The sequence below is a fragment of the Lampris incognitus genome, chromosome 11, assembly GCF_029633865.1.
Source record: "Lampris incognitus isolate fLamInc1 chromosome 11, fLamInc1.hap2, whole genome shotgun sequence".
NCBI classification, from domain to species: Eukaryota; Metazoa; Chordata; class Actinopteri; order Lampriformes; family Lampridae; genus Lampris; species Lampris incognitus.
The window spans coordinates 36,681,409-36,697,920 of record NC_079221.1 but is presented as its reverse complement, the minus strand read 5'-3'; the positions used below and the strand labels follow the sequence as shown (position 1 = coordinate 36,697,920).

At 46.1% G+C, this 16,512-nt stretch overlaps 1 protein-coding gene across 1 annotated transcript in view; it reads left to right on the top strand.

The window, feature by feature from the left end:
• kcnh3 (potassium voltage-gated channel, subfamily H (eag-related), member 3) overlaps positions 1 to 16,512 on the top strand; it is a 74,271-nt gene that overhangs the window by 39,503 nt on the left and 18,256 nt on the right. Inside the window, exons 8-9 of the mRNA XM_056288916.1 lie at positions 1,051 to 1,250; positions 3,571 to 3,820. Of these exons, the coding sequence (XP_056144891.1) occupies positions 1,051 to 1,250; positions 3,571 to 3,820 (450 nt within the window). The remainder of the gene's footprint in view (positions 1 to 1,050; positions 1,251 to 3,570; positions 3,821 to 16,512) is intronic.

Below are 16,512 nucleotides of genomic sequence, written 5' to 3'. Positions count from 1 at the left end.
AAGTGAGTAACTAAAGCTGAGATTGTTTCAGCTCCCTGCCAGCACTGCTCCCACATAGAGTTTATAAAGTAGAGAGTAACTACAAAAAGGACTGATTCCAGTATGCAAGCATTATTTTGTTTTTGCATGAGGAATATAAGTATACATGACATCAGTATAGGAGTTACATGATGGAGACTGACCCAAGTGCCCAGGGATGGGATGGAGGACTCCTATGGGTATAAATGCCCATAAGTGCCAGCTATTGATTTAGCTAGCTATTGATTTAGCTATTGATTTCATGATTTGGGAAAGCCGCTATTTGAATTTCTACAGGAATTAGAAAATCATGACAGGATTGGCAACGTAATGCCGAGTTCTAGACTCGGCCTCCAGGGTCAGCAGTGCCTGAACACCCCAACATTAACCCGTGATTATTTCCACTGTCACCTTTGCTTACTTGATACTTGAAACATACATGGTATTTTTGAGCATTTAGCCTCATCCACCTCCAATGTTTTTCTTTCTCTGAAAATACTGCCAAAGATGCCCCAGCACCCATTCTAGAGTCTAATGAGTCAGGTTCTTCAGAACCAGACAGCTTAGCATTCATTAATAGCTGTCTAGTTGCACACTGGGGCTGAACCACTTTAAGGAGGGAACAGGGAGCAGCTGCTTATGCTGCGAGTTTACATGCATCAGTTTGTCATTCACAGAAAAAATAGATGAAAAACTGAGCACCTGTCAGTGTGTCGTTTAGGACAATTGTATGACCACCAAACACTATTTTTTATGTTTACATCATTGTTAGCATACAGCAATGATAATCAACCTGAAATGCAACCAGCCCAACGGGTATTCTCCCGACTTGATTACGACTCCAGCTTTGCTGAATATTGCTCTGATTTATCACTAGTCTGCCTCATGCATCCTTCATACAACCTTCTGTGATGTGCACAAACACACATGCTATCATTTTCTCTCTGTCGCTCTCTCTCTCTTGTTTGCTCTCAGGCACAAACAAACACTGAATAACTCTTAACAAAACGTTTTCTTCCTGTTTCCTTCCAGCACTGATGCATGCGGTGGTATTCGGTAATGTGACGGCCATCATCCAGAGGATGTATTCCCGCCGCTCTCTCTACCACACACGCACCAAGGACCTGAAAGATTTCATCAGGGTCCACCGGCTACCTAAAGCCCTTGAGCAGCGCATGCTGGAGTGCTTCCAGACCACCTGGTCTGTGAACAATGGAATAGATGTTAGCGAGGTAAAAGGAGGGCTTGCACTTGAGCAGACGTGCTGGCCTACTTGCTTGCATATGTAAACTCGTTTGAACATTTCGTCACCCCCAATTTCAAACTTGACATGTATTTGAACACCTCAGATGGTCTGCTTTCTAAGTGTGGATGAAGACTTCAAAATTGTCATCACTTCTTCATTTGGTCATGAATATTGTCCCCATTCATAAAGGTTTTCCTTATCTTTCCTTAAATTGATGCAAATGTCTGGCGACCTCAAAACGCATTTTCAATGTATTAAAGCATTGTAATTCCATGAAACATATGCTGACAAACTTTTTTAATAATTCAGAAACACAAGTTTTCTCAATTGAGTTTAATATAAAGAGGGTCCTTGATTTTAAGTATTAGTTCTTAAGTGAATGGCACTGAGAAAAGAGCAAACCGAGACTAAAATTATAATGCTTTGATGGGAGTTTCATCTATTCTCTCCATATCCAAAACCATTTGCTATGATGCTAAAATCAATGAAGAAAAAATGCATACAGACCGCCCGTGGTTATTTATAGGGCATTGGCAGCCTTTCTCCAATCTCACTCAACAATGTTTGTGCGCCCTTAAAAAACATGGTACTTCTATGAAACTGCATTGCTAACTAATGAAATAGCAGCAAATCACGTTCTCTGAGTCTTATTGGGGTTCGACTGCTCACGGTCTTTACACATTAAGGTCAATGAGCAGTGATAAAAATACATGAACGCTCTGCTCTATGTTTCTAGTAATTTGGCCCACTTAATTCCATTTAGATAGCATATGCTGGCTGATTTTAGGTCCACATACATGTGTTTTAAATCCAGCTTAAAACATTCAAACGATAAGTCTTTTAACTGAGTTTGACCATAAGACTATAAATGAAGCGATGCCACAGAGTCTTAAGTGTGTAATGGTTGAGGCTTTTGATCACATGCATGCCCAGTCATGTGTTATATCATGTCATGTGTTAGCATGAGCATCAGCATGTTGCATTTACTTTTGCATTAACTTATTTGGCAGACACTAAAGTCCATAGTGACTTATGAGAGTCAGAAATGAGTAGATAAATTCAAGTGCTGCCATCTGACATCATTGGGCACTACGTGGTAATCATATCACAACCAAGAGTGCATGTCAAATGGAGTTTGTTTAGTTTCGGTGCATCTTAGAAAATTAAGAGACAGAAAAGTGCAAAATATATTAATATTCTTACAAAATAGCTACTACTACTACTACTACTTTCGGCTGCTCCCGTTAGGGGTCGCGACAGCGGATCATCCGTTTCCATCTCTCCTTATCCTCTGCATCTTCCTCTGTCACACCAGCCACCTGCATGTCCTCCCTTACCACATCCATAAACCTCCTCTTTGGCCTTCCTCTTTTCCTGTTCCCTGGCAGCTCCATATTCAGCATCCTTCTCCCAATATACCCAGTATCTCTCCTCTACACTTGGCCAAACCACCTCAATCTTGCCTCTCTTGCTTTGTCTCCAAACCGTCCAACCTGGGCTGCCCTTCTAATATACTTGTTTCTAATCCTGTCCTCCTTCGTCACTCCCAATGAAAATTTTAGCATCTTCATCTCTGCCACCTCCAGCTCCACCTCCTGGCTTTTCATCAGTGCCACTGTCTCCAAACCATATAACATAGCTGGTCTCACAACCATCTTGTAAACCTTCCCTTTAACTCTTGCTGGTACCCTTCTGTCGCAAATCACTCCTGACACTCTTCTCCACCCACTCCATCCTGCCTGCACTTTCTTCTTCACCTCTCTTCTGCACTCTCCGTTACTTTGGACAGTTGACCCCAAGTATTTAAACTCATACTCCTTTGTCACCTCTACTCCTTGCATCCTCACCATTCCACTGTCCTCCCTCTCATTCATGCATAGGTATTCATTATTGCCACAAAATAAGAAAAAGGGGCAAATTATGTCATGAGAACATAAAATTGGCAAGTCCAAGTTAGAAAGGACTCAATAATAGACACCAGAATAATGCTATTTATGCAAGTGAGGGCGCAATAGTAACAACCTGCACCAATTCATAGTCATGGCATAGCGCCACCAAGGACCATGTAAGGAGCAAGGTATAGGCCTTAAAGAGGAACATTTTTAGGCCTTTATTGAAGGAAATAAGTGTGTTTGGATCATGAATTTAGATCATAGTGTCCTTTGCTGTGTTTCCACTCAGCCGTCTATGTAGATCACTGATCTGTCAGGTGATCAGTCTCACAGGCTGACTCTCTCTCCCTCTCTCTATCTATTTTTCCCTCTCAACCCCCACCCACCCACCCCCCCACCTCCACACACACACAGTTGCTGAAGGATTTCCCGGATGAGCTGAGAGCAGACATTGCCATGCACCTTAACAAAGAGCTACTCCAGCTTCCGCTGTTTGAGTCGGCCAGCCGAGGCTGCCTGCGCTCCCTCTCGCTCATTATCAAGACCTCCTTCTGTGCACCGGGGGAGTTCCTCATCCGTCAGGGGGACGCCTTACAGGCCATCTACTTTGTCTGTTCCGGATCCATGGAGGTCTTAAAGGACAACACCGTGCTGGCCATACTGGGTAAGGTCAGGGGAACAGTAGGATGATAGTATATTTGATCCATAATCACAGTCTATTCTTTTGGTCTTGGAAATAATCACAGGAGGTGGGAGGAAATTGGCATTTGAAAGGCCTCAAAAGTAGCGCTAATCGAATCTCCGTGTCACCTCCGGCTTGGTCGGGTGTCCCTACAGACACAACTGGCCATGTCTGCGGGTGGGAAGCCGAATGTGGGTATGTGTCCTGGTCGCTGCACTAGTGCCTCCTCTGGTCGGTTGGGGCACCAGTTCGGGAGGGGGGGTGGGGAACTGGGGGGGAATAGCGTGATCCTCCCACGCGCTACGTCCCCCTGGCGAAACTCCTCACTGTCAGGTGTAAAGAAGCGGCTGGCAACTCCACATGTATCAGAGGAGGCATGTGGTAGTCTGCAGCCCTCCCTGGCTTGGCAGAGGGGTGGAGCAGTGACCGGGATGGCTTGGAAGAGTGGGGTAATTGGCCAAGTACAATTGGGGAGAAAAGGGGAGGGGGGGGTCAAATAAAAAGTAGTGCTAATGGCTGAAAATGTCCTTTACTAGATGGATTATTATTATGTAATTGTCATATGATTAGAAGAAAGTGGATAGAAATAGTCCATTTTGATGAAAATTAGCCTTATATCTGTGAGGGACAGCTAGGGTACCAGATGAAAAAAATATAGTCCCTGTGAATTGACAGTGTTGAAGTTGGGAGAAGACAGACAAACAACTTCTCTCTTTGACTCCACGAACGTGTGTCGTTTATTTTTTATTTCACAACCCTGCCTCAACAACATGGTGCTCTGTTACAATGGCTACACCCTGAGCCCTTAAAGTGAGCACATCAACTTAATACAAACAACAAGCTATGGTGGATTATGTCCACAAGTCCACTAAACACGTCCCCCCAGAATTCACCATGACAGAATGTTAATGTGGTGGGGGCTAGATGGCCCGGCCAGAATGGCTCTGCCGTATGGGAGCAGGGGCCGGGGCTCCCGTTAGAGGGTCCTAAGAGACCCAGTGTGGGGGTAGGGTGGGGAGTGGAGGAGCCTTGGGGGCCTTGTTGTGGGGTGAGGGCCAGATAGGAGAGCACCCCCGCTGTGGGGGCTGGGCCAGTCCAACAGGTCAGTCCAAGTCCAGGTGAGCCGGTTTGAGGTGATCCATGCAAATGCGCTCCGGCTTGCCACTGATGTTCACAACAAAGTGCTTATTCCAGATCTCCAGGATGTGGAACGGGCCATTGTAGGGAGGCTGCAGGGGTCCATGGTGGGCGTTGTGGTGGATGAAAACATATTCTGCTGCCTGCAGACTTGCAGGGATGTGAGACTTTAGGAGGTTGTGTTGCAAAGTGGGGACTGGTGCGAAAACTGGCGTTATCCAGAAGCGTGGTCCATTGGTGGGCTGCAGACCAGGTAGCCGTAGTGTTTGGGCAGCAGCTGGCTGTAAACCAGTTCAGCGGGTGAGGACTGGAGGTCCTCCTTAGGGGCAGTCCTGAGACCCAGCATGACCCATGAGAGCCTGTCAACCCTGCTACTTTCCTTGAGGCTGGCCTGAAGAGCATCCTTCATAGAGCAATGAAACCGCTTGCACCACCCATTGGCCTGTGGGTGGTATGCGGTGGTGTGGTGGAGCTTCACCCTTAGGCTCTCTGTGACTGTGTTGCAGAGCTCAGATGTAAACTATGAGCCCCAGTTAGAGGAGAGGTCAGATGGGGTGTCGAACCGGGTGACTCAGGTCCCGATGAAAGTCCATGCTACCTCGGTGGACATTGTTGACGACAGTGAGACAGATTTCGGCCATCAAGTCGTCCTGTCCACCCTTGTGGGGAGGTAAGTAAAACCATGTGAGGGGCCAGGGGGCCCACCAGGTCCATGTTTACGTGGTCAAACCGCCTTTCAGGCACTGGGAACTGTGCCAGGTGGTTTTGGTGTGATGGTGCACTTTAGAGCACTGGCACTCCACACAGGTGTCAACCCAGTCTCTCATACCTTTTTTGAGCCTGTGCCAGATGAAATGGGCTGCCACCAGTCTTTGAGATGGCTTTTTGCCCAGGTGGGAGAGGCCATGGCAGCCTCAAAAACACACTGCCTCCATCCAGTGGGAATGATGGGCCAGGGCTGGCCCGTGGGGATGTCACACAGGAGCATGGTAACAGCATCATCAAAAACCATGTCCTCTAACTGCAGCCCTGTGACAGCCATCCTGAAAGCCTGTGCATCTGGGTCAGTGGCCTGGTCAGCTGCTATGCGGGTATAGTCAAGTCCCAAGTGGATGGCCCCCGCGATGGCACAGGAGAGGCAGTTGGTGATTATGTTGGTCGTGCCAGCAACATGCTGTACATCTGTGGTGAACTCCGAGATGTATGAGAGCTGTTGCTGCTGGTGGGTGGACCACGGCTCAGCCATTTTGGCCATGGCGAATGTCAGTGGTTTGTGCTCCACAAACGCCATGAACTGGCGGGCCTCCAGCAGGGAATGGGAGTGTTGAACAGTGAGGTAGAGGACGAAGAGCTCCCGATCGAAGGTGCTGTACTTCCGTTCGCTGGGGCATAACTATCGGCTGAAGAAAGTGAGCGGCTGCCAAGCACTGTTAACCCACTGCTCGTGCACCACACCAACTGCATAAAGGTGTCTATGGTAATGGCAATTGGAGCCTTGGGTGATGGGTGCGCCAGCATTGTTACATCAGCCAGAGCAGTCTTAGCATCCACAAACGCCTTGTCCCTCTCTGCGGACCAGTCCACAGCATGTTTGGTGGCCTTGGCTTTAAGGGCCTTGTACAAGAGTCGCATGAGTTGAGCAGCTCAGGCGATAAAGCAGTGGTAAAGGTTCACCTTGCCGAGGAACTCCTGTGGGGACTTGACTATGAGCGGTCACGGGAAGTTCACAACAGCGTCCACCTTTGACGGGAAGGGTACTGCCCCGTCTTTGGTGATTTGTTGTCCGAGGAAGTCGATGGCGGTCAGCCCAAACTGGCACTTGGCTCAGTTGACGATCAGCCTGTGATTGCTGAGCCGCTCGAAAAGTGTCCAGAGGTGAGACAGGCGTTCCACTTTGGAGGTGCTGGCAATGAGGATGTCATCTAGATAGACGAAGATGAAAAGTAGGTCCCGTAGAACCGAATCCATGAGGGGCTGGAATGTCTGTGTAGTGTTCTTGAGGCCAAACGGCATGCACAGGAACTTGGAACAGTCCAAATGGGGTGATCTCCACCATTTTGGGGACATCCAGTGGGTGGACATGCACCTGATGGTATTCACGGACGAGGTCCACTTTGGAAAATACGACTTTTCCAGCCAGGTGGGTGGAAAAGTCCTGAATGTGTGGGACTGGGTAGCCGTCCAGTGTCATTGCACTGTTGAGTCGGCAGTAATTGCTGCATGGGCACCACCCGCTGCCAGGCTTTGGGACAATGTGGAGGGGTGAAGCCCACAGACCATTTGAGCGGTGAATAATGCCGAGGCACTCCGTATAATAAAAATCCTCCCTGGCAGCGGTGAACTTTGTCGGGTCGAGGCACCAAGCCTGAACATGAACCGGTGGGCCAGTGGTAGTGATGTGGTGCTCTGCTCCATGCTTGGCAGTGGATGACAAGAAGGTGGGCTGTGTGGGGACCGGGAACTCAGCGAGAAGCTGGAGAAACTTGTCTGTTACGGATAGCATGCTAGACAATCTGATGGAGTCCACTCCGCTGAGAGTGCATGCATACGAACAGAAAGTGCATCGATCAAGTGGCAGTATTTGACATCTACCAGCAGTCCACTGGCACACAGGAAATCCATGCCGAGGAGGGGAACGGCCACTTAAGCCGTGACAAAGTCCTTACCGAATCACTGTCCGCCGAAACACAGCTCCCTGTACTTAGTGCCATAAGTACGGATGGGGCTGCCATTAGCGGCTTCCATGGGGGGGCCATATCTGCAGGACAGGATGTCTACTCTTGATACTGGCAGGATGCTCCTCTGCATGCCCATGTCGCATAGGAACCATCGTCCAGAGATGGTGTCTGCCAGTTCGGCCGACGCACATGGCCACTACTGAGTGCCGGCCCCAGTGTTTCCCGCCACACTGAAAACTGCATGGAGATCAGCACTGCTTGGCCTTGGGTCCCAACTTCGCATGATAAAAACACAGGCCGGGGTCTCGCGGCCATTGAGGAGTTGCTGCTGCGGCGGTGATTGTTGTGTCTCCCGAAAATCTCAGTAGTAGGGGAGAATTGGATGGTGGGAGGAAGAGAATTCAATAGTTTTGGGGCAGTGATAGAGAAGGCCTGCCCCCATAAGACTTAGTCCTGGATCTTGGGACAGACAGAGGTCTTTGATCAGATGATCTCATTTCTCTCACAGTGTGATATGGGACAGGAGTTGTGTATTGTAAGACAGGGCGAGACCATTTAACACTTTGTAGACAAACATGAGTATTTTAAAATCAGTCATGTAGCTAACAGGCAGCCAGTGTAAGGAGGCAAGAATGGGAATAATATGCGTACTCTTTTTTGACCTTGTTAAAACTCTTGCTGCTGCATTCTGAACTATTTGGAGATGGGATAAACAAGACTGAGTGACACCAAAATATAATGAGTTGCAATAATTAAGGCGGGTTGATATGAAGGCATGGATGACTTTCTCCAGGTCAGAAATGCAGAAAATTGATCTGAGTTTGGAGATGAAGCAGAAGTGCATGAAGCTTAATTTGACTACCTGATTGATTTGTTAGCCTAACTTCAATGCTGAATCAAATATGACTCCCAAGATTTTTTACATGTTATATAACAGAGGGGGCAATTGACAAAGATGAGGAGAAATAATGTTGGTCCAAATAAAATAACTTCAGTTTTATTTTCATTGAGCTGAAGATAGTTTACAGCCATCCAGGATTTTATGTCTTGAAGATAGTTATTGAGGTCAGTTAGTTTGTTGTGTTAATTACGCTATAGGGGGAGGTACAGTGCATCCGGAAAGTATTCACACCCCTTCACTTTCCCCACATTTTGTTATGTTACAGCCTTATTCCAAAATGGATTAAATTCCTTTTTTCCCTCATCAATCTACACACAATACTCCATAATGACAAAGTGAAAAAGGTTTTGTAGCAATTTTTGCAAATTAATTAAAAATAAAAAACTGAAATATTGCATGTGCATAAGTATTCACACCCTTTGCTATGACACTCAAAATTGAGCTCAGGTTCATCCTGTTTCCACTGATCATCCTTGAGATGTTTCTACATCTTGATTGGAGTCCACCCATAGTAAATTCAATTGATTTGACATGATTTGGAAAGGCACACACCTGTCTATATAAGGTCCCACTGTTAACAGTGCATGTCAGAGCAGAAACCAAGCCATGAAGTCAAAGGAATTGTCTGTGGACCTCCGAGACAGGATTATATCGAGGCACAGATCTGGGGAAGGGTACAAAAAAAATTCTACAGCTTTGAAGGTCCCGAAGAGCACAGTGGTCTCCATCATTCATAAATGGAAGTTTGGATCCACCAGAATTCTTCTTAGAGCTGGCCGCCCAGCCAAACTGAGCAATCGGGGGAGAAGGGCCTTGGTCAGGGAGGTGACCAAGAACCCGATGGTCACTCTGACAGAGCTCCAGCGTTCCTCTGTGGAGATGGGAGAACCTTCCAGAAAGACAATCATCTCTGCAGCTCTCCACCAATCAGGCCTTTATGGTAGAGTGGCCAGATGGAAGCCTCTGCTCAGTAAAAGGCAAATGACTGCCCACTTGGAGTTTGCCAGAAAGCACCTAAAGGACTCTCAGACCATGAGAAACAAGATTCTCTGGTCTTATGAAACCAAGATTGAACTCTTTGGCCTGCATGCCAAACATCACGTCTGGAGGAAACCAGGCACCTCTCATCACCTTGCTAATACCATCCCTAAAGTGAAGCATGGTGGTGGCAGCGTCATGCTGTGGGGATATTGTTCAGCGGCAGGAACTGGGAGACTAGTCAGGATCGAGGGAAAGATGAATGGAGCAAAGTACAGATAGATCCTTGATGTAAACCTGCTCCAGAGCGCTCAGGACCTCAGACTGGGCAAAGGTTTACCTTTCAACATGACAACGACCCTAAGCACACAGCCAAGACAACGAAGGAGTGGCTTCGGAACAAGTCTGTGAATGTCCTTGAGTGGCCCAGCCAGAGCCCAGACTTGAACCCCATTGAACATCTCTGGAAAGACCTGAAAATAGCTGTGCAGCGACGCTCCCCATCTAACCTTACAGAGCTCGAGAGGATCTGCAGAGAAGAATGGGAGAAATACCCCAAATATAGGTGTGCCAAGCTTGTAGCTTCATACCCAAGAAGACTTGAGGCTGTAATCGCTGCCAAGGGTACCTCAACCAAGTACTGAGTAAAGGGTGTGAATATTTATGTACATGCAATATTTCAGTTTTTTATTTTTAATAAATTTGCAAAAATTTCTACAAAACCTTTTTCACTTTGTCATTATGGGGTATCGTATGTAGATTGATGAGAAAAAAAAGGAATTTAATCCATTTCGGAATAAGGCTGTAACATAACAAAATGTGGGGAAAGTAAAGGGGTGTGAATACTTTCCGGATGCACTGTAGATCTGTGTGTTCTGCATAACACTGAAAAGATATGTTTCAGGGGCATCCAGGTAGCGTAGCGTTCTATTCCGTTGCCTACCAACATGGGGATCGCCTGTTTGAATCCCCTTGTTAACTCCGGCTTGGTCAGGCGTCACTACAGACACAATTGGCCGTGTCTGTGGGTAGGAAGCCGGATGTGGGTGTGTGTCCTGGTTGCTGCACTAGCGCCTCCTCTGGTCGGTCGGGGCACCTGTTCGGTGGGGAGGGGGAATTGGGGGGGATAGCTTGATTCTCCCATGTGCTACATCCCCCTGGCAAAACTCCTCACTGTCAGGTGAAAAGAGGTGGATGGTGACTCCATATGTGTCAGGGGAGACATGTAGTAGTCTGAAGCCCTCCCCAGATCAGTAGAGGGGGTGGCGCAGTGAGCGGGACAGCTCGGAAGAGTAGGGTAATTGGCAGGGGGGAAAAAGGGGGGAGGGGATATGTTGTGTTTTTGAATAATGTGGCCTAATGGAAGAAAATAGATGGAGAAGAGGATTGGAACAAGCATGGAACCTTGCGGGACACCACAAGAGATGGGGGCCGAGGAAGAAGATGAGTGAATACAATACAATACAATACAATACAATACAATACAATACAATACAAAACAATACAAACAACTTTATTAATCCCACAAGGGGCAATTTGTTTGGAGAAGCTTGTGAACACAAAACACAGTAACATGCAAACAAACAAATAACACAAACAATAAATAATAATGAAGAAAACCAGTTTAAGGCAGCACCAGAGACCCCTGTCCGTTGGTTTAGTCAGTGAATGAGAATAGAATGATCTGCTGTGTCAAAGGCTGCAGTTAGATCTAGGAGCAAGAGGTCAGAGTAGTTACCTGAGTCAGCAGATAGAAAGAGGCCATTAGTTATTCTCAGTAATACGAATTGAAGAGCTCTGCAACCAGATTGGAATTTTTCAAAAGTGGAGTTTTGAGCCAGGTGGGACAACAGTTGGTTAAAAGTATTTTTCAAGGATTTTAGAAAGGAAGGCGAGTTTGGAGATTGGTCTGTGATTATTGAGGACTGAAGGATCTAGATTCTGTATTTGTTTTGTTTTTTTAAGTGGCTAGACAACTGCATGTTTGAAAGATTGGGAAACATAGCTAGTTTTCAGGGAGCTATTGATAATTGAAAGAATGCTGGGGCCAATAGTGTCAATAACTTCGTTGAAGAGTTTAGCTGGAATAAGATTCAATATTCAAGATCCGCAATTCTTACGTCTGTAAGTACAAGAGAGTAAAATTCTCGTGTTTCAGCTCCTCAACACTGCAGCAACAATAGCAATAAAATAAGAACAATACAAAACAAAAAAGCAGTAATAATAATAAAGTGTGTGGTGTATGTAAGGTGCTGTGTGTGTATGTAGGCTCTGCCTTAATAAATGTGCATAGGTGTGTGTAGTTGTTTGCATATTTGTGTGTGTGTGTGTGTGTGTGTGTGTGTGTGTGTGTGTGTGTGTGTGTGTGTGTGTGTGTGTGTGTGTAAACTGATGATCCACTGAAGACCATAGGTCAGTACCAGTCAGTCCGGCAACAGGCTTAGTGTCTTTACTGTTCTTCAAAAGCCTGGTTGCTTGGTGGAAAAAGTTTTTCTGGAGCTTACTGGTCCGGGCTTTGAGGCTGCGGTACCTCAATAGTGTTGAGAGAACAGGTGGAGGTCTTGATAAAAGAGATATGATGACGTTCTGGTAAAGTGGTGGAGTTAAGAGAATTTAGAACTGCAGTGTTCTCAGAGGAAATGGATAGACTACAGATGGAACAATACTAAGTCTGATGTCAAGAACTTTGTCACTAAAGAATTTTGGGAAATCCTCACTTATAGACAGAGGCTTCTAAGCAGGAGGTGGGAATGGAGGAGGTGACAGAGTTTAACACAATAAAAAGTACCCTGGGATAATGACCGATTGTGTCAATAAGATCAGAAAAGTAGTGAGCCCGGGGATTTTTGACAGCCAGCTGGTATTTATCCAAGAGATCCTTCAGAATTTGAAATGAGGTCTGCAATTTATCCCGCTTCCACCTCTGCCCTGCCCTTCTGCATGCTCTCCTTACTTCTCTAGTATTGTTATTAAGCCTTGGTGTGGCCAGTGGCTTACGTTTTTTTTAAGCCATGACTCAGTGATAAAGAAGTGGTTTAGATTTCGGCACAAAATCTTGACAGATAAATGATTTGTTTAACAGCGATCTCATATTCAGTAGAATGCGTGTCAGCTCAGATGTCAGCAAACCCTCTTAATGAAAGAAATTAGCAAACTTTCCTTAAGGTAAGTAAGAGAATTAACATGGAGCAAGTGTTGAGATCAAGAGGCAGCTTGAACAAGAAAGTGGAAAGAAAGAGATAGAGAATGTGTAAAAGAGAGAGAGTGACAGAGGGAAATAATCATCACTCTTTAGGGTGACTGCAGTCCACCAAATTTCCCAATGCTGAGTTTTGATCCAGAAAGACTTGCAGACTGCTTTAAGCTGGGCTTTTTTTCCCAACAAGTTATCATCCTAGTGGGAAATTAAGGTAATGAGGGAGACAGGAAGAGAAGGAATGAATGATCAAGGGAGAGACAGACAGACAGACATGTTTTCGGCGATCGCACAAATACACACCAGGGGAGACAGGACTGAGAGAGAGCTGATAAAGTGCTGTTGTTCAGACTGTGCTCCTTAACAAATGTATCACTGTGCCTGACATACAGATGCAGCCACGGCTCTCCACAGTGACCACCTGTGACTTATACTGAGTAATCCTCCAAGCCAGTGTAAAGTGTGAAGGGAGCTAGTATGTACGTTGTGGCAAGTGATTCCATCAGACCTTACATATGGCAGTAAATAGCTCTGAGACACCTGGAATAGAAAGATTGGCAGAAGAGGCCACAGAGGATGCACAAGCCAGCGCATTCTTAGTGCCAGTCCCAAGCCCGGATAAATGGGGAGGGTTGCGTCAGGAAGGGCATGCGACATGAAACCTTTGCCAAATCAGATATGCAGATCATAAATCAGATTTCTATACCAGATCGGTTGAGGCCTGGTTTACCAATGACCACTGCCAGTACTGTTGACCAGCAGACTGCCAGGTGGAAACTATGCTACTGTTGTGTGAAGGAGGAGAGGGGGAAGGCATGTCCAAGGGCAGTGGGATAGGAGAAAGGGTAGGAGTGTGGAGGTGTGAGTCTTTGAATGTTGGCACTATGACTGGTAAACAGAGAGAGCTGGCTGATATGATGGAGAGAAGGAAGGTAGATATACTGTGTGTGCAAGAGACCAGGTGGAAGGGGAGTAAGGCCAGGAGCATCAGAGGTGGGTTCAACTTCTCATACCATGGTGCAGATGGGAGGTGAAATGGGGTAGGGGTAATTCTGAAGGAAGAGTATGTCAAGAGTGTGTTGGAGATGAAGAGTGTCAGACAGAGTGATGAGTATGAAGCTAGAAATCGAAGGTGTGATGATGAATGTTATCATGGCATATTCCCCACTAGTTGGGTGCAAGATGGAAGAGAAAAATAATTCTGAAGTGAGTTGGATGAAGTGGTGGAGAGTGTACCCAAGGAAGAGAGAGTGATGATTGCAGCGGACTTCAATGGCCATGTTGGTGAAGGGAACGGAGGTGATGGGTAGGTATGGAATCAAGGAGAGGAAGGTGGAAGGACAGATGACGGTGGATTTTGTGAAAAGGACGGAAATGGCCGTGGTAAATACATATTTTAAGAAAAGGGAGGAACACAGGGTGATGTATAAGAGTGAAGAAATGTGCACACAGGTGGACTATATCTTATGCAGGTGTTATACTCTGAAAGGGATTGGAGACTGCGAGGTGGTGACAGGGGAGAACATAACTAGGCAGCATCAGATGGTGACTTTGGAGATCAAGAACAGGAAGCAAGTGAAGGCAGAGTCAAGGATCAAATGGTGGAAGTTGAAGAAGGAAGACTGTTCCCAGGTTTCCGCTTCTGGTGTGGGAAGATGGCTGTGCGAATTTGTGTTTGCAGCGGCCTCACCCAGTGCCAGTGTCAGAACATGGTGGCGCGAATTCACATTTGCAGCGGCCTCACCCATTGCCGTCTATGCAGTGTCTGCGTCTAATTTTTGTCTTCGTTTGATGGCTGGGAGAGCTGGTGCTGGATCGGCTGGGAGAGCAGGGCATGCTAAGCTAACTGCTAGCCCATGCAGACCAGCAGTTCCGATAACACCGAGGGCGGTCTGGTGACAGCCCCACCTGGCATTGACTGAGATGTTTTTGATGTCGTCATGAGGAGTGCGGGGAGGTGTGTCAAGGGTGTCTGGCTGGGGGAGCTGGCGCTGGATCAGCTGGGAGAGCTTGATCTGCTTTGTCCGGTGGGCCCGGGGACCAAGGCCCTTGCCTGGAGCTGTGCCCAAGGAGGAAACGTCGAGGGCGTTCTGACAGTATGCAGAAGTGGAGTGGGCTAAGCTAACTGCTAGCCCATGCAGACCGGTGGTTCTGACAGTCATCCTGGCTGGCGTTTGCTCCCTTGGAGAGTGTGTTTTTTTGTTTTTGTTTGGATGTGTTAGTTTGGATATGTGTGTTCGTGTATGTTTTGGATGTGTTTTTGTCTTTGTGTTGTACTGCTGTGGGCTGGGGGAAACGGCATTTCATTTCATTTCATGTATGTAAGTGAAATGACAAATAAAGTGTCCCTGATTCCTGATTCCTGTTTTTTGGAGTTCGGGGAAGAGTTAATACAGGCACTGGGTAGTAGTGAAGAGTTGCCGGATGGTTTGGAAACTACTGCAGAAATAGTGAGAATCGGAATCAGAATACTTTATTCATCCCTGAGGGGAAATTGGGTTCTACTACAGACACTCGTGCTCTAGTAAGAAAAAAACTAAAAACTAACAAGATAACAAGAAAATAGAAACAAATAGAAACAAGAAAAACAGAAGAGAAACAGCTAGGGAAGGTACTTGGTGTGTCATCTGGACAGAAGAAGGAAGACAAGGAGACTTTGTGGTGGAATGAAGAAGTACAGCAAAGTATACAGAGGAGAGTGGTGAAGGCAGTGGAAAAGGCATATGGCGAGTTTTATGAGAGGTTAGACACTAAGTAAGGAGAAACGGACTTGTACCGATTGACTAGACAGAGGGACCGAGCTGGAAAGCATGTGCAGCAGGTTAGGGTGATGAAGTATAGAGATGGAAATGTGCTGACAAGCGAGGAGAGTGTGCTGAGAAGGTGGAACGAGTACTCTGAGGGGCTGATAAATGAAACAAGTGAGCAAAAGTGAAGGTTGGATGATGTGGGGATAGTGAATCAGGAAGTGCAGTGGATTAGCAAGGAGGAAGTGAGGGCAGCTATGAAGAGTGGAAAGGCGGTTGGTCTAGATGACATACCCGTGGAGGTATGGAGATGTTTAGGAGCGATGGCAGTAGGGGTTTTAACTAGATTGTTTAACACAATCTTGGAAAGTGAGAGGATGCCTGAGGAGTGGAGAAGAAGCATACTGGTACCAGTTTTAACACTAGAATGACCAGGATCACTCCTACCTAAACCGACCATGTGGTCGAAATGACCGCCGGTTTTTAAACTCTGTTCTGTCAAGATAAATAATTAATTGAGATATTAATGCATTGCATATGTTATTATGTCTGTTATGAAACTAACTGAAACCAAAATTAAACTTTTAACAACTTTTTATACTATCTTTCAAACAATTTAAAATGGCCGCTGTCCAATGCCTGTAAATACTGCAATGCATCGGTGGAAGTCATGGTGCATCTGTAACAGCGTCTGTAACCAGACATGTTGGCAATAATCAAAAATCAAATTTGGACTATTTCTCTGCACTAGAGAATGCTATTTTTTTTTCTAGGACAGAGAAAGGAAATTCACGAAGGAAATGATGCGACCAAAACACATCATAAATAGTGACATGACCCACATGATTACATGCAAATTACAAGACGGTCATGTTGACCATCCATGGTCATTTTAGGTAGAGCTTATCGTAACTTCATTTTTTTTGTGCAATTGATCTAAAACTAATTTTAATGCAATTTTAGGAGACTTCATGGAGCAGCAGGCGTATCTTTTTTTTCTCACAAAGTTATTAAACTTTGAAAATCCAAAATGGCCA